The sequence below is a fragment of the Sorex fumeus genome, unplaced genomic scaffold, assembly GCF_029834395.1.
Source record: "Sorex fumeus unplaced genomic scaffold, SorFum_2.1 ptg000029l, whole genome shotgun sequence".
NCBI classification, from domain to species: Eukaryota; Metazoa; Chordata; class Mammalia; order Eulipotyphla; family Soricidae; genus Sorex; species Sorex fumeus.
The window spans coordinates 10,862,003-10,884,472 of record NW_026606086.1 but is presented as its reverse complement, the minus strand read 5'-3'; the positions used below and the strand labels follow the sequence as shown (position 1 = coordinate 10,884,472).

Below are 22,470 nucleotides of genomic sequence, written 5' to 3'. Positions count from 1 at the left end.
AATATAATGTAAAATGTGCATTATAAATAGACCAAAAAAATAACCCTGATCCTTGACATCAAATTAGGAATTTTTAGAAAACAAGAACTGTTTGGCTTTTACTGGACAGCAGAATTTTGCCCAGATAATACAATCACTTAGTAGCATAAAACATGTGTACAATATAAATATGATAGAAATAATCCCACCAACAAAATGTTTTAAAGAGGACAAACTAACACAGTAGTTCATAGTGCTTTGGATATGGAAGTATTCTGTCTCATTTAAATTCTAATTTAACACTTCCTAGTTTGTGGCATTTGAATTTGAGCTTATTACTTGCCTAAATTTTAAGGTTTTTTTTCATCTGAAGTATAATGAAATGGCCAATAGTGGCTCCCTTACCAGGAGAGCAAACAGATATAGTCATAGCAACAAGAAAGGAATATGTACAGATTTTAAAATGCCAGAAAGTAGAAATCATTTTTAAACAAGTTTCAGATTAATAGGGAATATTAGAGTTTCAAACTCCATAGTTGCTTGATCAATGGAAACCATTGTCCGGTGAAAAGTGTCATACTTGGTCTATAACTACTGGCTAGATGGAATCACTAACATAACAAAGATAAGAAGTTAAAGGTTTGGGGGAAGTTATTAACATCACTTTCTTTAATATGTGTAAGCCCTTATCTACACTGGGGGCTGATGACTCCACAGGATGGTAGGTAGGTGGTTAGCATAGAGGCAGATGATCTGATACTGAGACATTTCTCTCTCTTTACGAAGGAGTCCTGAAAAAGAAAAATTGTATTTCTTGTCTTTCATTTCCCACTTAAATCCTGTAGGAGAGCCTACTTTCAGTTTCTCTCTATTTTAATTTCCTGTGAGACGACGTAGGTGGGCATGTCGTTGGAATTTTCCTACCCATTCCCATCTTCAGTTGGCGCATAGCCAAGAACATCTGAACACTCCTCTTCCAGCAACGCTTTCAATCTTTTCAAAGATAAGAACCCCCGCTCCCTCGGGCTTCAAATCAGCCGCCTTCTTTTCTTATAGAATCAAAGACACACAAGCCAAAAAGCCTTTCTACAACACAAAGTTAATGTTTATCGCCAGGATGAGTGGAGGACCGCTAATGTTGCACGGAATCGCCCTGCTTCTGTAGAGGGTCCATTCTTGCTGGGGAAGCTTGTGGGCAGGTAGAGACTAGGAATTGCCATTTTCAAGAAAGTCTTTTTCACTGTCAGTGAGCTGGAAACCAAAACTAAGATTACCAGCCAAACCAAAAATCAGCCACCTTTTCCTCCCTCTCTGCTTCTGCCACCAGCATCCTAGTCCATAGTCGCATAGCTGCTAAAATAGAAACCTTCAGAATAAATTGGAAATAGGTCTGTTACAAAGGTAAAAATTAGGAAATCAGTCTCCTAACTGTTAGCTAAATCTGCCTCGTAGGAGCCTTTTCTAGAATTTTATTTTCAGGGACTTACCAATTATTTTAATAAAAACACTACTTATTTGGATTAGGAAAACAAAATTATAAATCTTTGATAAATAAAAATATTTGATAGATAAAAAATATTGTAAAAGAATAAAATGAAAGCTAGGAAGATCAGAAGAAGAAATATTTTTTATATCACTGTAACTGTCACTATCCTCCCTCCGTTCATCGATTTCCTGGAGCAGGCCCAGTAACGTCTCCATTGTGAGATTTGTTGTTACTGTGTTTGGCATATTGAATACGGAGCTTGCTAGGCTTTGCTGTGCGGGTGAGATACTCTAGGTAGCTTGCCAGGCTCTCTGAGAGGGGCGGAGGAATCGAACCCGACTTGGCCGGGCTGGCTGCGCGCAAGGCAAATAAATGCCCTACCTGCTGTGCTATCGCTCCAGCCCACTTTTTAAAATTTATTATTTTATTATTATATATCACTTTTAATCACATGCAAACAGAAATAAAAATTTAACAAAGGAACATTTTGAACACATGATGTCTTTTGATTTATAGCTATGTAATTAGAAGCTGGTCTGGTGCTAAGTGAAGTCCTATTAGACATGAGGACACCAACCTCATACTTGGTCACTCAGTGAGGGTGTTGTAGTGACACAAACAAGCCGCTTTATAATTCTACGTAGAAATGCAAACAAGGTCATCGTGTAAACCACACATCACTAAACATAACCTTTCCTGATCAATACGAGCAACCATTATTTTATTACTAAGTGAAACTAAGAGCCTCAAGCTATTTTGCCCTACTTGTACATAAGAGTTTTCAGCAATGAAAGCTATGAAATTGTCCTCACTTGAAGATAGCATCAGGGCCAGAAAAAACAAAAACAAAAAACAAAACCTCTGCCTTATGTGATTCTAACACTCCCTTACTGAGATACTACGATACTGAGATACCCTGGTCATTTTCCACTGAAACACATGTAATAAATGAAACTTTTAAACCACAGGATATACTAATGATCTTTAGCTAGAGGATATTTGACAAGTACTTTAAAATTCAAAATATATACATTACATATTTCTTCTATATATGAAATAATGATGTATTGATAAAATTCTAAGAGCAAAAGAAATAAAAAAGATCTTAGCCAAGTAACCTCAGAATTATAATATTGATCCCTCCTTGCCTTCCTTTCTCTGCCTTTTCCTTCTTCCCCTCCCTATGGAGACAGACATTCATACTCACATAGATGAGTATGGATAGATAAATGAATTCATTATATATTGAGACTTTAAGTAAGGCACTTTGACCTTTTTGTTCCCCTGTATCAGCCTATATTCAAAAGCTGTTATTAGTTTATTCACTTTATTAATGCAGCAATCATTGATTCCACTTTTACCCAGATTAAATTCTGGGTAAATTCCAGAACTTAATCCCAGAACTTAATCCAACTTAATTCCACAATTTAGTCCAATTCAATTCCTCCTTATTGATGCTGAAAAGTCTGTGTATCAATTATGCTGGGAGGCACAGCGTGGATTGAGATACAACATAAGTGCAATGGATTGACCACAGAGGGTGGACTTTAAGTAGTCATCATAGTAAGAAAATAATGTCTGAGCAGTACAAGTATTGAAGAGGCATGATACTATGTGGAATAGTGAAGAGTACTAAAAACAAAATTCCACAACTTCCCATTTTTCCCAAGGATGATTTTTGTTTATTTTTCTTATAAATCAGGAGAGATCTAGGTGGGGAGTTCAAAGATTGGGGTTAGAAATGCAATCCAGTCCTTGTGGTAAGACACCCAACTATTTGAATACTATACATGAAATAGACTGTATTCTCAAACTACTGATTTCGAAGGATCTCTCAAAAATCTATGCTACATGGAAGGTGATTTTTAAACCATTATATGCTATATCTACTTGTCATTTCTCTGTCCACATTTGATCCTGAAACCAATATTTAGAAAACAGACAATGAATCTGAGGAAACTGAGAACTTACATCTGCTGGACAGCAGTGAACATCCACAATCTAGCTTCTATGATCATGAGAAATCAATATGTAACATATTCTATATAACTGCATCTTAAGTGTTAGAACACCAAGTTTCAGTGGATGTACTCACATATACCTGTTTCAGTTAAGTTTTTCAAAGTCCACTTGAATCTGAAGACATAACTTAATTTCTCTCCAGCACTGAAAGCCCAGATTAAAGCCCTCACTCACAGCATCTGTTCAATACGTACAAATAGCTTCAAGCTATTGCAGCTGCACGGTATGATAAATGAATACAAATAAAGAGAATCAATATCTAGTTTGCAGACAGAACTGCACTAATGAAATCGTGTTAATGGCAGCAGTTTGCAATTTGTTCACATAAATATAATATAATGTATTCAGAAAATACACAAAAATATTCAGGAAATAAACCAAAACACATTCATAAGATTTCATATTCCTGAAACTTTTGTGAAGAAATATTTCGCTGTTCTTCTGCAGATCCTTGAAATTTTAGATAGAAGTGAAAATTAGGTGGTGCAAAGAGAGTGAGTACAGAGGGTATGGTGCTTGCCTTGCAACCCAGGTTTGGTTCCCCCAAGCACTGCCACAAATGACCCCTGAGCACAGAAAAAGGAGTAAGCTCTGAGTACATCTGGGTGAGACCACACAAATAAAATAAAAAGAAATTAAATTGGAAAGAATTTGTATTCACTAAAATTGTAGGAATTCTTTGGAAATGTATAAGAAAATAAAGATCAGTTAGAATAGGCATCTTGATCATTTGCATAGTTTGTCTTTCTATTGTGAAGTACTATATTTTCAACTTAAAAATATAATCAAGGCAATGACTTCATTTATTATATCTTATAAAATTCTCACTCTGAATACATTATCTCCGCATACATATAAAATGCATGTATTATATATTATATTTACATATATATCTATCTTTTTTCTTGTTAAAAATTGCTAACCATACTGTTTTATACGTAAATGTCTTTTTCGGTTACTAATATCATTCAAGGTCACAAATCGCTTCCTTTTTTTCCTGCCACCCTCCCCCCAGTCAGTTTTTATGGCAGATATTCCCCTCATCTCCCTTTGATCATTATAGATTTCAATATAGATACTGAGAGGTTATCGTATTTGTTCCTTTATCTACTTTCAGGACGTAGTTCTTATTCAGAGTGATCATTTCCAACTATCTTTGTTCCTTCTCTATCCCAATTGCCCTTTCCCCAAGCACTTGAAGCAGGATTTCAACAGTGGATGGATCTTAAATAGCAAGACAGAAGAGAGCTAATAAAAGATGGCAGGTAACTGGTTACTATTACAGGTCTGAAACTGAAAGAGAAGGAAACTCAGTTAATCTTTCCAACTCTTTATGTTTCTCTTTGGTCTTCTCTCTTCCTATTTGTACTCTGTGATTGTCAGGTTTGGGACTGGAAGGCAATTTGGCGATTTCCTTCAAATCAACTGGACAGAAGCTGAGATGAGACTCCTTGAGAAATAATTGACACCTCTATACAATCCCAGCCATCAAGGATGAAAAAATAGCATTAAATGGGATTTCAAAATCAGCTGGTTAAATTCCACTTTCCTATATGCATATCTCAGACTAAAGATTTAATCAGAAAAATAACAAATTCAAATAAATGTAAAGTAATTTTATAGCACGTCTATATGCAAAAAAGGAAGTAGGAGAGAAAGAAATTTTAAAAATCCTGTTTAGAAATGTATTAAAAAGAGTCAATTAAGTAGGAAACAAATGGTAAGGATAAAAAATAAGAACATATTAGAAACTATGTCTAGTAACTTAGATCCTTACTCATGAAACCATAAGTCTAGTGACTTTTACAAAACAAAAACATAAAACATAATTAATAAGAAAAGATATTCTATGCTCAGGAACCAAGATTGTTAAAATAATCAATATATCCAACGCATTATACAGATTCAATACAATCGCAATTCAAAACTCATTGGAATTCTCCATAGAGATAGGAAAAATACTGTTAAAATTTATCTGGCAACATAAATCCCCTTAGAAATTTCCTTAGAAAAAGGAAGATTAAAGATATCATAGGTCCCATCTGTAAATTGTATTAAAAAGTTTAGTAATCAGATTAGTATGCTGTTAGAATTGAAATTGATGTTCAGATCTATTGAATAAAGTTACAAAACACAGTTAATTTATGACAAAGAAGTCAAAAACAATTGGATAAAAGAAAGACTTTTCAACAAATAGCTCTGGAAACTGGTTAGCCCACATGTAAAAATGAAATTGGATCATTATCTTACCCTGTGGGCTGGAGCGATAGCACAGTGGTAGGGCGTTTGCCTTGCATGCAGCCGGCCCAGCTGAGCTGCGTTCAATGCCTTCGCCCCTCTTGGAGAGCCCGGCAAGCTACCGAGAGTATCTTGCCCGCACGATAAAACCTGGCAAGCTACCCGTGACGTATTTGATATGCCAAACCAGTAATAATTGTCACAGTGGAGAAGTTACTGGGCCTGCTCGAGCAAATCAATGAACAGGAGGACAGTGACAGTGATCTTACCCTGTGCACAAACTTGAACTCAAACTGTATTAATGACACAGTGTTAAACATGAAATTATAGTATACATAGTAAAAAAAAGCAGACAAGGAACACCATGATACTTCACCCACTGGTATCTTCGATGATTTAGCTCCATAGACAGAGAAAATAAAAGCAAAAATAAACAGGTAAGATGCTCCTGTACTTCAAAAGTAACTATCACTAAAACAAAAATGTATACTACAGAATGGAAAAAAAATCCCACAACGTTAGTTTAACAAAGATGTAGCACCGTAGCACTCTTCTTCCATTGTTCGCCAATTTGCTTGAGTGGGCACCAGTAACGTCTCCATTGTGAGACTTGTTGTTACTGTTTTTGGCATATCGAATACACCACAGGGAGCTTGCCAGGCTTTGCTGTGCAGGCAGGATATTATCGGTAGCTTGCTGGGCTCTCCGCAAGGAATGGAGGAATTGAACCCGGGTTGGCCATGTGCAAGGCAAACACCCTACCCACTGTGCTAATAACCAAGATATTAACAGCAATGACAAAATTTAACAAAAAATATGGAGAACACACAGACTCTTAAAGAAAGCATACAGGTTATCAACAGGCACATGGGAAAGTTCCATCGTCATAGATTTCCAGGGAAATAAATGAAAGTCAAAAAGACAATTAGAATGAATGCACTTGAAACAGAGTACCCGAGAATCCATAGAAAGTAAATACTTAGATCTTAACCACAGAAATGGAGCTACCTAAGAATGGGGATGAACTGTAAGAATCTGATAGATGCTTCTGAAGGGATACTGGCACTTGGTAGGGAGTGGTATGGTAACAATGCAATCCTAAAACACAGATACCCGGGACTTCAGTAACAGTAAATAAAAATTGAGCAATTATAAAAATAATCTCTTAATGCATGGATGACCAACGGGTAGAGTTTATTTTTTAATTTTTCTTCTACTTTGCTTTATTCAAGCTTGCAATTATGTATATGATTGTGAAATGACAGCGTAATGTCTTCAGAAAAAGATTAGTGAAATACTGATAATTCTAGAAACCCTAAATCTGGTTGTCAAGTGTTTAAGAACTATCATATGCAATTATTTAATTTAGTAAACAGTTTCTTCAGAGGTAAGATTTGATAAGAATAGCAGTTTTCGAGAGTTGGACCTAGATTCAAATTTTAATTTATAAGCTAGTACTTTTAAACAATGAATTAAATTGCCTGCCAAGATTTTTAATTTCCTTGGAGAAACTTAAACATTAAAAAAATGTTTTGAGAAAAAAATATAACTTTCTTAAAATTACATAAGGGTATATAGCTATTTCTCCCAGTGCTTATTTTTCTTAACTTTTAAATTTTTCCTGTAATATTACTATACATGGAAACATTTTACATAAGTGGCCAGAGTTAAAATTTCTTGCTTAATGAATAAGAGAAATTTCTTAGGAAATATTGTTTCTGCATGAAAAGTTTTAAATGCTGATAGTTATTACAGAAAGTGGTGAAGTGAATCCTTATTCTTGGGAAGATTTATGTTCACTGTGAGAGTCAAGTTTTATGGGGGAAAACTCAAGGGTAATATTAAAGAAAACAATCCCTTCCTGAGGTATATATTATATATACTTGTTTTTCTACATGATTTATGATTCCTTCAATTAAAATTGCATTTTAATTGACTAATCTCAATGAAAACATTAGCCTAGATGATTTAACCAACAATTAGTAATCCATGTCATTTTATGAAATGTAAATAGATTTTAAAATGTTTTTAGTATAAAATAAACAGGAGGCATCTTTATTCAGAGATGAAGAAGACTGAGCTCATTTCTTATGCACAATCTGCATCATTTTTGTCTAAAGAAATTAAGCTTTTTATTTTTAACATGGCAATATTTTATTTCCTTAATAGAAATAAAACAATTTCCATTAACACTATTGATTCCTTAACACTATTGATTGTTCGATCCCTGTTTTCAGTTTTGTTTTTTAAAATTATCTTATTTTGGTTTGGGGCCATACTTGGGGCAGTAGTCCAGGCTTACTCCTGCTCTGTGCTCAGAGATAAAACCTGCTGTTGCTAGGGACAGCCCATGTGGCGCCGGGAATCAAAGCAGGGATAGCTGCATACAAGGCAAGCCATTGTCCTCTGCATTATTTCACAGACCTTAGCATTTTGTTTTGGTATGGCAAACTTCAAATTAATTTGATGTGTTATTTTTAACAGTAATAAGTTAATAATAATAAGTTAATAATAAGTCAATAATAAGTTGATAATAATTAGTTAATAAGTTAATGATTAGTTAAAAATAAATTAATAAGTAATAAGTTAATAATAAGTATCGTGCCAATTTTTCTTTTAATGCAGTACTTTCTTAATTTACTTGTAATAAGTTAATAAGTAAATAATAATATATAAGATAATAAGATAACATAATAATCATATATACAATATAATTTATTATAATATAATAATACATTTTAATAAGTTAATGATAAGTTAATAGTAATAAGTTAATAATAAGTAATAAGATAATGATAAATTGATCACATGACATCCCATTACACATCGATTTGCTTTAGCGGGTGCCAGTAACGTCTCTGTCCCTGTCACATGATAGTGTAGCCCAGTGGTGTTTGCTCGCTCCAGGAACCCAAAGAGCCTCAAACCAATCATTCAGGGTCTTGAAGAAGAAGTCTGACCATCTTGTAGGTGGGTGGTCACACGATCTTTTGACGTCCTGTGGAATCTATTTGGTAATGGCTCTAGTCCAGCGCTCATCTCCAAATCTCATTTCGTGTCCAGCCATCTGATTTTCGACGCCTTGGCAAATGAGACAGTGTCCCTGATTCTTGATCATCGACGGGGGTCAGAACTTCAGATTCTTTCTCTCATTTGAGTGAAGCATGATACTCCAAACATAGCTCTCTTGATTCCTCTTTGGGAGACCCGAATATCGTTTGCATCCTGTTTTCGTAAGGCCCAGATCTCCGAAGCATATATTAATGCAGGAAGAACAGTGGAATCGAAGAGATGTACCTGGAGCCGGAGGTTCTTCATCCTCTTGCTATTTCTTTGATGCCCTTGAAGGCATTCCAAGCACCTCTCTTCCTCCTGTTCAACTCAGGTGCCAGGTCATTCGTCATGTTGACTTCTGGACCTAGGTACACATAACTGTTGCATTTGGAGATGTTCGTCCCGTTGAGAGTGAATGGAACGTCAGGAACAAGACCGTTTCTCAGAAATATTGTCTTCGTGAGATTCATCTGGGGTCTGACCTTTCCACACTCACGGTTGAAGTTGGCCAGCATTTGTGCTACTTGGCTAATGTTTGGTGTTATTAGAACGATGTCATCAGCAAAGTGAAGGTGGTGTAGTTGCCGACCGTCTATCTTCACTCCCATTCCTTCCCATTCCAGTCATCTCATGACGTTGTGTTGAGGGTAACACTGAAGAGTTTCGGTGAAATGGTATCACCCTGCTGAACCCCTCTCTTGACATGGATAATCACTTCCTTGTAGAATGGTGAGATCCTGGTAGTGAATCTGTAGTATAGCTCACGGAGAATCCTGATGCATTGAGTTTGAACTCCCTGTTTGGCTAGGGCTTCAATGACCGCTTCAGTCTCAACAGAATCAAAGGCCTTCTTTAAATCAATAAACGTTAGACAGACCAACATCTTGAACTCCCGAGAAACCTCAATGACCTGGCTATCGTGTGGATATGGTTGATCATTAATAATAATAACTTTTACGCCAATTTTACTTTTTAATGCAGTATTTTCTTAATATACTTTCTTATTTTTGCTTAGTTTTTGTTACCATATTAATACAGCAGCAATCTGACCATTCTGGTTATTGATAGAGATAGACTAATCAGGTAGAGAAATCTGTAGATGTATGTGAATATTCTAAAAAATAGCTTTGATGACACTTCTGATTTAATATTCATTTTGACATTGTCCTCTGCCCCCTTATTTTCATGCAACACCTTACATTGCAATTCATATAATCAAAAAGGAAATAATATGTAGATTTGAAAATAAACACAATTTTAAGTGAAAGCTTTGTTTCAATAGATTTCTTTGGGGAGCCAGAGCAATAGTACAGCAGGGAGAGTTTTTGCCTTGCATGCAGCTGATCCAGATTGGATCCTTGACATCCCATATTGTTCCCTGAATAACTCAGGAGTACTCAGGAGTAACCCAGTAAGCAGAATCAGGAGCTTACTGGGTGTACCTCCCACCTACCCTGCTGTCCCCACAAAAAATTAAATAAATAAAACATAGATCACTTTGGAAATTTGAACCATGTCAAGACCAAATAGTGGAATAGTACCAAGTTAATATGTATTTTTTTGGCTTGACATTGTAGCACTTTGAAAACTAAACTGTCAGTATAAAATATCCTTACAAAAATGAAAAGTTTGGGTAATTTTAAAGGTCAAAGGAGCCCATTTTCAGAAATGAAAGAATTAAAAGGTTATTGATATTAGCAAAAATCACAGCAGTCAATAATTTAGTTATTCCAATAACCCTTTGAAGCCAATTTTAGTATTTCTGAAAAGTAAAGATATAATAACAAAATCAATAATAAAGTGTACAAAGAAATGTATTTGTGGCCTCTCAACTCTGAGGTTTTTGTATTAGCTCTAAGAGAATGTCTCCTTTGGAAGGCACCAGACTGGAAAAAACATTCCAGTTACCATAATTACAGTAATGTGCATCAACCTTGTTTGATAGCAACTATGCATATTCCCACTTACCTCCCGAGGTTATTATGAGATTCAAATGAGTAAACCAATTGGAAGTCACTGGGAAGTTAACTTGATGAGACAAGATTGCACACCAGACACTTGTTCTGAGAAATCTAAGTTACTGAGTTCAAAAACCTCAGGAATTCATGATCAACTCTCTAACATAATGGGCACTCTATGTACCACTGTTATATGAGTGGAAGTAGAGGGGAATGGGTGTGGAAAAAAAGCAGGTGCTGAGGTCTGAACAAAAACTGTACATGATAAAGAAAGCTCTGCATAACTACTTCTTCAGCCTAAGCATGTACTCACTTTGCAAACAGTCAGCATTTAGAAGGTCCTGACACTTTTCATGGCACTTCACTCCGCACTCCAAACACTTCATGCCTTGCCGGGCAATGCCCCATAGGAGCCCTTCACATTCATAACAGTAGGTGGGTGCCGTAGCCGTCCAGACCTCAAAATTGTGTGGGGTGGTGGAAGACATGGGGTAGATCAATGCCTGCAAGGTCTTCTTGAAGACATGCATTTTCTGTGAATATGAGAGAGGTTAACCAATGCAAGCTAAGTCAGTGGACTTGGAAAATTTCAACATAAATTACGCAATATTTTATCACTCTTTTCTGATAATAAAAAATTTTATCAACTTCAATGATGATAGTGAACACATTAGCTGTTTACATATTCTCTCCATGTTCCAGGGCACGATTCAATTAAACACATACACACACATACCCACCCCCCCCACACACACACACTTCTTTAATCTTTCAAACTGGAACACCGTTATGTGAACTCGGCTACACTGTTATGTGAACTCATTTCACGGAGACACATTCTAGTTACTTGATGATTTCTGCTTCCCTGTTATTCTGTTTAGTTCATGATAGTGAAGATGATAAAGATATTACCTAAAGTTATTGCAAGGGCAGAGTATAGGCTAGTTTCTGGATTGAGGTAATTTAGAAAAAATAATTTAAAAAATAATCAACTTTATGACACTCACCTTGGTCTATGCCTATGTTGGTTTTGAGGGAGACTGATGTGTGGAGATTTTCATTGCTGAATCAAGCCCTCGAGAGAGATTCCCCACTTTCCTTCTGTAATCTGCCCAGGTTGTTCTCTGTTGCATATACCTTAGGAAATACCTCATAAACTAATTCCTAAGAAGTACTAGGGGCCAGAGCGAAAGTACAGTGGGTAGGGCGTTTGCCTTGCACCCGGGTTAGATCCCCGATATATCCTAGGGTCCCTTGAGCACCATCAAGAGTAATTCCTGAGTGCAGAACCAGGAGTAACCCCTGAGAACTGCTGGGTGTGACCCCCCCAAAAAAAGCAAAAAAAAAAAAAGTACTAGTAATAAAGGGTAAGTGTGACAATCTTCTAGAATGAGTCTTATTTCAAAGAGAGATATTTTTTTTTTGCTTTTTGGGTCACACCCGGTGATGCTTAGGGGTTACTCCTGGCTCATGCACTCAGGAATTACTCCTGGCAGTGCCTGGGGAACCATATGGGATGCTGGGAATTGAACCCAGGTTGGTTGTGTACAAGGCAAACACCCTATCCGCTCTGCTATCACTCCAGCCCCAAAGGGAGATAATTTTGATGGCATTTGAGAGGAAGGATGAAAAAGTTCATTCAATGAGAAGCAAGAAAACCATATCACATTTAAAATCTGCTTCTGTAGGCAAGAACTGTCATCCTACTTCCCGGCTTAATGTGTAAACAATGTTCATCGTGAACATTGATATGCCAGATCCTCATATAGTAATAGAGATTAATCTTTATGTTCATTAATCATGATACATTAACCGTCACATGTTAGGGCACAGCGCTTTCTAGGGGTCATTTTCTTTGCACCTGATGTGACTTAGGGGGACTACCTTCAATTCAGTGTTCAGTAACTGCATGTCTGGTGGTCCTTGAGGAACCAAGTGATTCTTGGGATTAAAGTCAGAGCTACAACATGCAAAGCATGTTCACCAATCCTTTGAGTTAATATCCCAGCACATTTTCTGTGTGCAAGATTAATCAATGTTCTTCAACTTTAATAATCTTATAATCTACAGAAAGGCTTAAAGTTTCTAGGGTTCACTTTCTTTCTCTACTTCCCAGTGACACTAATCGTGAAAATAAAATTGAATCTGGCAATTTTCATGAGGATCTGGCAAAAGACTTTTATATTTTGATTGTACTAAGCACTTTCCATACGCTTCAAAACTCAAAATAAGTACTAAGTGTTAATATCAATCGTGAACTTGCAAACGTAACCATACATCAATGAAAAGAGACTTTTTTGGGTGATTTCTTCTCCATGCCCCTCATATTCCACTATGCAGGTGATTTCCTGAAACACAAGCTCTCCATGAAATTGCATTTACTAGTAATTTCACACAAGTGCCAGCTGCATAATGAGTGGATATTTGCATAAATCCCACAGGATCCTATCTGGTAAGTAATGCTAGAAGAGAACATTTATGTTTTACATTAATCATCCTTAAATCTCATTTCAGAATATCTTCCCACATTGTTAGAATAGCCAAATTTCCATTATTTTCAGTTCCACATTATAAAATCAGCCTTTTTCATTTATTTGTGGTTTTCACTCACTATGTGCTTTCTCAGAATGTTTGATGACACTACAGGAAATTCCTGTTAGGTAGTTAAACTTTAATAAAACATTTTTCTTGATTTTCAACATCAAGATTAATCCTTATTACTACATGAGGATCTGGCAAAAGACTTTTATATTTTGATTGTACATAGTGGTAGTGTGGTCAAATAGAGCAATCACTCCAGAGGGAGTTACCATATTAATATTATATAAAGAAAATAACAGTATTCATCAGTTTTCAATATAACGTGAGCTTGTAAGTTTCTTGGTTTGAGTTTATACTGAAGATATTTTACCAAAAATTGCTCTGCATCAAGGATCAGCAAGATGAAAATCAAAACAACAATAAGATATCTCACATCACTGAGACTGGCACGCACCACAAAAAAACACAAATAAACACATCCCCAGTATTGGCTGAGATATTAGGAGAAAGGGGAATCTCATCCACTGTTGTTGGGAATGTTGACTTGAGTGCAGTCCTTTTGGAAAATAACATGAACATGTCTTAGAAAAAAAAAAACAGGAATTAATCTTCTAGCAATTCTACTTCTTGGTATCTATCCCAAGGCTGAAACCCTATATTCAGAAAATACATTTGCATTTTTATGTTAATTGCAGCTATTCACAAAACCAAAGTTGGGAAACAGACCAATTTCCCAAGAGCAGATGACTGCATAAATAAACTGCATGCATACCTACATGCAATGGAATACTACATCCTATAAGGACGAAATCATGCAATTTTCTGATACCTGCATGTATCTGAAGAAGATCATGCTGTGTAGTTACTTCGAGAGACAGACACAGAATGAGGTCTCTCGTATGTGAAATATAGAGAAACATAGGAGTGGAAGAACAAACAACCAAAGGCAACAGAAGCTGAGAACTCATCTTTTATAGGATGCTTATCACAGGGGAAGGGTGGAAGGGGCAGCAGTAAGAGAGCAGAGACACTGAGGCAATGGCAGAGGGTGGGGTGCGGGAATGTACCTACATAGAGCCCTGTGATTAGCAGTATTATAAACCACATTCATTATCACTATCACTATCACCCTGTTGTTCATCAATTTGCTCAAGTGGGCGCCAGTAATGTCTCCATTCATCCCTGTCACTTAAGAGTGCAGCCCGATGGCATACTGGGGGCTCTTTCAGGGTCAGGGGAATGAGGATCATCATTGTTACTGTTTTTGGAATATCGAGGATGTCACAGGTAGCTTGACAGGCTCTACTGTGCAGGCGGAATACTCTCAGTAGCTTGCTGGGCTCTCCAAGAGGGATGGAGGCATTTTGGAGCAGTCTCTAATCACCTTTACAGGTGTTCCCAGTCAGGCATCTATACGGGCAGGATATTCTAGGTAGCCTTCCGGGTTCTTCAGGAGTGATAACTAGACAATAAGAGGTCGCGCGGCTGCAACTGTGGCCGTACACTTCCTGGAGCTTGGTTTTATAGTCTCTTGATCTTGGCTGTTGATGGGGTTACATGGCAGCTGGTGGGTGTAACTGTCTAGCTACTGCAAGATGGGGGAACTGGGTGGAGGAAGCCCAGTCCCAAAGCGAGCAAGCCTGGAGATCTCAGATCATTACAAAAATAAAATTAAAATTAAAAAGAATTGGGGATCAGAGACATAGTACAGCTGCTGGGTGCTTGTCGTGCATGTGCCTGGCATGGTTTTGATCACTAGTATCTCATATGGCTCCCAGGTACCACCAGGAGTGATCCCTGAACACAGATCCAAGAGTGAGCCCTGACCACCAACAAGTGCAGTCTAAAACCAAGAAGTACCAGTAAAAGAACGTTTAAGAATTCCTTTAGGGGCTGGAGAGATAGCACAGTGGATAGGGCATTTGCCTTGCACGTGACTGACCTAGGTTTGATTCCCAGCATCCCATATGGTCCCCTGAGCACCGCCAGGAGTAACTCCTGAGTGCAGAGCCAGGAGTAACCCCTGTGCATAGCCAGGTGTGACCCAAAAAGCAGGGAAAAAAAGAATTCTTTAGAATTAGAAGGACGAATTTTGCTTTCCATTTATTGTCATTCAGAGTAGTGTCTTTAATAGCAGTAAAGTGAATCAAATCACCCTGGCACCCCTGATCTCCACAGAGATAGTGGAGATCTGTCCAGAGACCATTTCCTGTACTATCTGGGTTGCAGTGAAAAGTGTAAGAGTGTGTGTGTGTGTGTGTGTGTGTGTGTGTGTGTGTGGTGTGCTAATGTGACATTTTTTTAGTTTACTTATAAATAAGAAGTAATTTTTTCCCTTTTATGAGGGGGCGTTGGGGGGATTTGGGTCACACCTGGCAATACTGAGGGATTACTACTATCTCAGTACTTAGAAATTACCCCTGGTGGTATTCAGGGTACCATTTTCTGGGCCAGGAATCAAACCCTGGTAGGTAGTATACAGGGCAACCAGCATATATGGTATGCTGTACTTCTCCGGTTCTCGAAGGAGAAATTTTAATTGTATTTACAATTCTATCAGGAATTTTTAAATTTGTTTTAGTAGTGAAAACAAGTTATTACTAAATGGATCATCAGATCATGAATAATCTATATTCTACAAAACAAGAAAATAAATACATACAAAATGAGAAAACAGAGTTGATGAAGGGATTTTTTAGAACAAATTTATCCATGTGAGTAAGGGAGTAATGCATTGTACCTAAAATCATCCATCCAATTTCTTTTTCTTAAACCTAAGTGATATATAGTCAGTCTTCTATGTCCTTGGGCTATAGTCAGAGTGAAAAATATATGGAATACTTGCTAAAAAATTAAACATGCTGGAGGAAAACAAATAAATGATAGTTCTGAATAGGAAACTAAAAAGTTTTCACTCAAATGTTTTATTTTGTTTGGTTTGGTTCAAGAGACGTGATCCATTTCATGAGAAGAGAAAGTGAAGCTAATTTCCAAAAACAAAGAGAACATGGAAAATTTACTAGACAGCATATGGAAAATCGATTGAATATGGCATTTCAAAAATTCCAACATTTAAAAGTCAGAGAAGCTGTAGAAAAACATTTTATAATTCATTAGAGGGTAGGTATTTTCAGTCTCAGGGAAATGAGTCTTTTCCACCCTTGAATTGTAGAATATGGCCATGAATTTATCAAAGCTAGCAGTTACTTGAGAATAAATAACATTGAAACTCTTACTCCTAAAAAGATTTAAGGCAACGAAGGTCAGTATAGAAATTCAGGAATCAATGTTTAGGAAATAAGCACTGTAGCACTGTACTACTGTCCTCCCATTGTTCATAGATTTGCTCGAGTGGGAACCAGTAACGTCTCCACTATAAGACTTGTTGTTACTGTATGCTACTGTTATGGCTGGAGCAATAGCACAGCAGGTAGGGCATTTGCCTTGCAGGCGGCTGACCCAAGTTGATTCCTCCATTGCTCTTGAAGAGCACGGCAAGCTACCAAGAGTATCCTGCCCACACAGCTAAGCCTGGAAAGTTCCCAGTGGCATATTCAATGTGCCAAAAACAGCAACAACAAGTAGGAACTAAGCATGTAGACAAATGTATCTCATAAGAAAATTTTTAATTCTTAAAAAATACTGTAGCTTGAGGAAATAAGGTGCTTTCTTAGCATGAAAATAAGACCAGATAAAACACTGTTACAAGGACAACTAAAGGTATTTGGGGGACTAAGTAACATAGAATAAGGAGTACTGCTAAAATTAGCCATGGATCAAAGGGGATAAAAGTTTGGAATGAACCATTATGATATATCAATGAAGGAAATATATGTTTGCTTGTTTGCTTGCTAAGGGAGGGGCTCCCACAGTGTTTTCAGTAAACCTAATGGGTGATCTTCCAAATGAACCCACATTTTTCAGTTCCTGAGTCTTGCAATACCAAATTTTAACTGGGCCACCCTAGCCATGCTTAGGGAACTCTGGGATCAGACCAGCAGTACTTGGGGGACCTTGTGGTTGTGGAAACCAAATTGGGTGAACCATATGCAAGATATGCACCTAACCCAGGGCTGTTTTTTACATAGTTCCTAGCAGAGAAAGAAAAATCCCTGTGTAGCTAATAGGAGCCAGCAGAAGTAAAAGGATTGGTTTTGTGTGTTACTAAGAGAATCAGAAACGTGGACGAGATGGCCATTAAAACAAGGGAACATTATTGGGATTAAGACCAAAGGACAAAACATATCTGCAATATGGGGGGACTGGCAGATAATCAATTTTAATCTTCCTAATTTTAAAAAAATCCTCAAGTAAACCTCCTTAGCAGAATCTCTATCATAACATGGATACTATGGGAGGCTTATATTTCCTTCCCATTCTCTCCCCCATCCTCCACCCTCCAGCCCCCTTCTCTCTCTCTCTCTCTCTCTCTCTCTCTCTCTCTCTGTTTTTTTGGATCACACCTGGCTGTGCTCAGGGCATATTTCTGACTCTGTACTCAGGGATCTCTACTGGCAGTGCTTGAGGAAGCAGATGGGATACTAGATATAAAACTCGGGGCTGCCTGGTGTTAGTAAACTATCTACCCCCTGTACTATAGATCTGGCCACAGTTTTATTCTCTTAAATAAAGTATCTTTTGAAGATAACATGATACAATACACAAATATTTACACAAACATATAAATTATATGATTAAAATTAAATACTTGGTAACGTTAAAATCATTTTTTAAGTTTTTAAGTCATTCAGTTTTAGATTTTAATTTAGATTTAGATTAAGTTTTAGATTGTTAAAGGAGTGTTAAAATTTATGGTATCTAGGGCAGGAGTGATAGTACAGAAGGCAGGGTGTTTGTGCCTTGCTCCCAAACTACTAAGGTTCTGTCCCTAGCACCCCTTATGGTGCCTCAAACCCACCAGGGGTGATCCTTGAGCCCAGAGACTGAAGTAAGTCCTGAATACTGCTGGTGTGGCTTCCCACAAAAATATTTGTGTGGATCCATGTACAAAATGACTGTGCCTACTTTTATCAACATACCCTCAACCCTCCACCAACACCCAAGTGTCCTCTTCATTTTTTAATCCATGATTTTCTCTAATTCCCACTCACCACCACCACCACCACCACCACCACTTCTATCTCAAAAAGTCTGAAATATGAGGCCAAGGATTTGTCATTGTCTCTCTATCCCACAGGTAAATGATATCATTTAGTATGTGTACTCCCTCAGACTTATTTTGCTTTAATACTACACTTTCTAGTTCCATTCATGTTTTTGTGAACTTCATGTATGCTTTAATAATTTTGTACAGCTTCTTTTTTTAATTTTTGGTTTTTGGACTACACTTGTGAGTGCTCAGGGCATGCTCCTCACTCTGAGTTAAGGGATCATTCCTGGTGGACTCAGGGAACCATAAGGGGTGTCAGGAATAGAACACAGGTGGGTGGCTTGAAAACAAGTGCACCGGTCTCTCTATACTGCACGTTCTTTACTTATCTGTTGAACTTTTTGGTTTTTCCATATCCAGGTTATTGTACTAAGTAAGCACTGCAATGAAGACAAGAATATATATGTATATGAATATTTATGTATATGTATATATATGTATACATACATGTATATTTCTGATAGAAATGGAAATACTGGGTCATGTGGGACACTATTCTCTACTCTTACATTTATTTATTTATTTATTTATTGAATCGCTGTGGAAAAAGTTACAAAGCTTTCAGGTTTAGGTCTCAGTCATGCAAATATCAATCACATCTCCCTTTACCAATACTTATTTTTCACCACGAAGAACCCCAATAAACCCCCACCCCCTACCCCACCCCAATGCCTGTGAGGCAGATGAATTCTAGTTAACACTCTATCTACTTTTGACTAGCTTCATTGTTTCGATAAAAGTTGCACTATTATTTTTTAGAGTTTACCCCCTCCCCAAATCAGCCATGCTGAAAAAGCATTGTGAAATGATTTGCTTTCTACAGCTGGGTTCAAGAATTAAATGATGGCTGCAATAGCGGCCGCGTGATTTTGGATTTCTGCTATTTTACTTATTAACCCTGGAAGTATTTCTACTGAGAGTCAGATAATTAAGAGATTGGTTTCTGTGCTCTGGAGTCATGGCCATGCCGGAGAGTCGCTCGTGGGGGCAACTGGTGACCTCGGTAGGGTGTGAAGGACAGGCCGAAACGCCCCCTGTCCCATGAGGTTTCAGTCGCGCCCCCACCCCTGGCTCATACCTGCTGTCCACAAGGCTTCCATGCGGCCGCCATCTTTCTTTCCAGAGAGAAGAGGGTGGGAGCTACTCTTACATTTTAAAGAATCCTCTTTACTATCTAAAGAGGCTGAACAAGATGACATTCCCACCAAAGGTCAATCAGGATTTCCTTTCTATCATATCTACCTGACCAGTGCTGGCTATTTCCAGATTTATTTATTTTATATGCCATTCTCACTGGTGTGAGAGGCTATCTCATGTCGTTTTAATTTACATATTCTGAGTAATAGGTGATAATGAACAATGTTTCATATATCTATAGTCATTTAAATGTATTCTTTGGAAAGGGTCTGATCTTTTTCTCTCCTCATTTATTTTTTTGATGTGGACAGGGGATTGATTTTGTTTTTGAGCTTTGAAAGTGCTTTATTTATCTTGGATATTAATCCTCATCAGATATATTTTGTATAAATATGTTCTTCCATTCGGAGAGCCCGGCAAGCTACCGAGAGTATTCGATATGCCAGACACAGTAACAACAAAGTCTCCAATGGAGACGTTACTGGGCCCGCTCGAGCAAATCGACGATCAACGGGAGGGCCTTTACTTTATGTTCTTCCATTATGTAGGACATCCATTTATTTATTTATTTATTTATTTATTTATTTTGCTTTTTGGGTCACACCTGGCGATGCACAGGATTTACTCCTGGTTCATGCACTCAGGAATTACTCCTGGCAGTGCTCAGGGGACCACATGGGATGCTGGGAATTGAACCTAGGTCTGCTGTGTGCAAGGCAAACGCCCTACCCGCTGTGCTATTGCTCCAGCCCCCGGACATCTTTTTATTTTAACTGGAGTTTCTTTTGCCATGAAAAAAATTTTTAATTTTATATAGTGCCATTTGTTTAAACTTGTTTTGTTATCTTTGACTATTGAATCAAATTACTGAACAGACCTCTAAGGTCCATATCATGGAGAGATTTGGCATATGTTCTTCTCAACATATCTTAAATGGATTCTAGCCCTATGTTCAGGTATTTAATCACTTACATTTGACAGTATGAATTGCATGAAATATGGTTCCAGATGCAAGACTTTACATGTGAGTATCAAGTTATCAGCAACACTTGTTGAAGAGACTTTCTTTGTTACATTTCATCTACCTGCATTCTCTTTCTTAGATTAACTATCCTTAAATCTGAGGGTTTACTTATTTTTCCAGATTTGGACATGTTTTAATCTGTATTCTCGCATGAATATTCTTGATGGGCTAGTAAAGGTCACTTTTAATTAGAAAAGCAATAAATGGGGGCAGAGAGATAGTATAGTGAATAGGCCATTGCCTAATATGCCGTTAACCCAGGTTTGATTCCTGGCACTGCATTTAGGATGCTCTCAAGCGCTGCCAGGAATGATTTCTGAGTGCAGAGTATGGACTAACCCCTGAGCACCACCAGGTGTGCCCAAAAACTAAAAGGGAAGAAAAGCAACAAACATAATTTTTTAAATTACTAAAGAAATTTCAGGAAAGAGGACCACTTTTGTGTGTGGACGCTTCCAATTTGTAGGAATGAAGGTGAGTGATTATTACAGTCTAATCATCTTGTATTTATATTTGTGTTGATTACAGGGTAAAGGGTGAGGAGATAGATGCTAATATCCTAGATAAATATTTTGTTAATTTTCTACTCCAAGAAAATTAATTTTACTGAGATTTCCAAATCGATTATTTCTGAAAAATTTGGGACAATTGAAGGAAATTCATTTTCACATTAATTAATAGTAATCAAACTGAGTTCAAGAAACAAAGAAATCAGATTTCATACCATCAACATTCCACTATACAACCATTAATACTTGTACATAAGCATGCCTGCTCTTAGTACCTTTGCTGTGTACCTTTTCCTTTTCACCTATGATACCCATTGATTTGCTACAGAAGTTCTATTTTTCTCCTTAAAATTGTTTTTATTGAGAATAAGTAAAAAATTACATTTCAGAAACTAAAAAAAAAAAACTATTTTAAGACATTTTATTTTCTTGGTGAATGACTTTAATAAAAACAACCGGCTGTTTTATAGGTACCATTATGATCTCTCTGGTGGGGAAAAAAGCACAAATAATTTAAATAGAGCAAAGATTAGTCACAAATTGATGTTGGATATTAGGTTTAAAGGACAGGATATAACAATAATAGAATATGTTTATTAATATATAAACAATGATAGAATATGTTCATGATAAAAAATATTATTTATACTAGTGAGAATAGTAACCATGTAAGATTAAGTGCAAAAAGTTAAAATTTCTCTGGCATATTTAAGAAGAAAGCATAGTAACTAAAAGTTATGTTCTTATTAATGAAATACTAAAAGTTTTATTTTACTTGTATTATCTTGTAGCATAGCTAACTGTTACTGTTTTAAAATGGGGGTGCATTAAATAAAGAAATTTAAGCAATGATCAAAAGGCCAGTGCAATAAATCAAGGAGAACACAATACAGGGCATACTCTTCTGATTAATCATAATGTGATAAGCATCACTTGTTCTCTATTTTAATAGAGAATAAATGTCATTTTATCTATTTTTTATTTTAGTGAAAGGTGAAAATTGAATGCATGTGTACGTGTATAATTTTTTTCCAGTTGGGATAGAGAATAAGGTCTGGGTTATAATAAATATTTTGACCGAGAAGGAAGACTAGGGAAAGAGTTAGGATAGTTTTTAATGAAGCATAGAAGGGGATAAATGGCATTTTAAATGAAAATCTATTCAGTTATTGATTCTAGGTGTGTGAGCAAAATTAGTAATATAACCTTGGAACTTTGTGTGATTAAGCTAAAGCTAAAGGTAAAGGCCCTCCCGTTGATCGTCGATTTGCTCGAGCGGGCCCAGTAACGTCTCCATTGGAGACTTTGTTGTTACTGTGTCTGGCATATCGAATACTCTCGGTAGCTTGCCG

The 22,470-nt window shown here is 36.9% G+C and overlaps 1 protein-coding gene across 1 annotated transcript in view; it reads right to left on the bottom strand.

The window, feature by feature from the left end:
- UNC13C (unc-13 homolog C) overlaps positions 1 to 22,470 on the bottom strand; it is a 626,361-nt gene that overhangs the window by 391,845 nt on the left and 212,046 nt on the right. Inside the window, exon 7 of the mRNA XM_056115400.1 lies at positions 11,051 to 11,270. Coding sequence (XP_055971375.1) covers positions 11,051 to 11,270 — 220 coding nt within the window. The remainder of the gene's footprint in view (positions 1 to 11,050; positions 11,271 to 22,470) is intronic.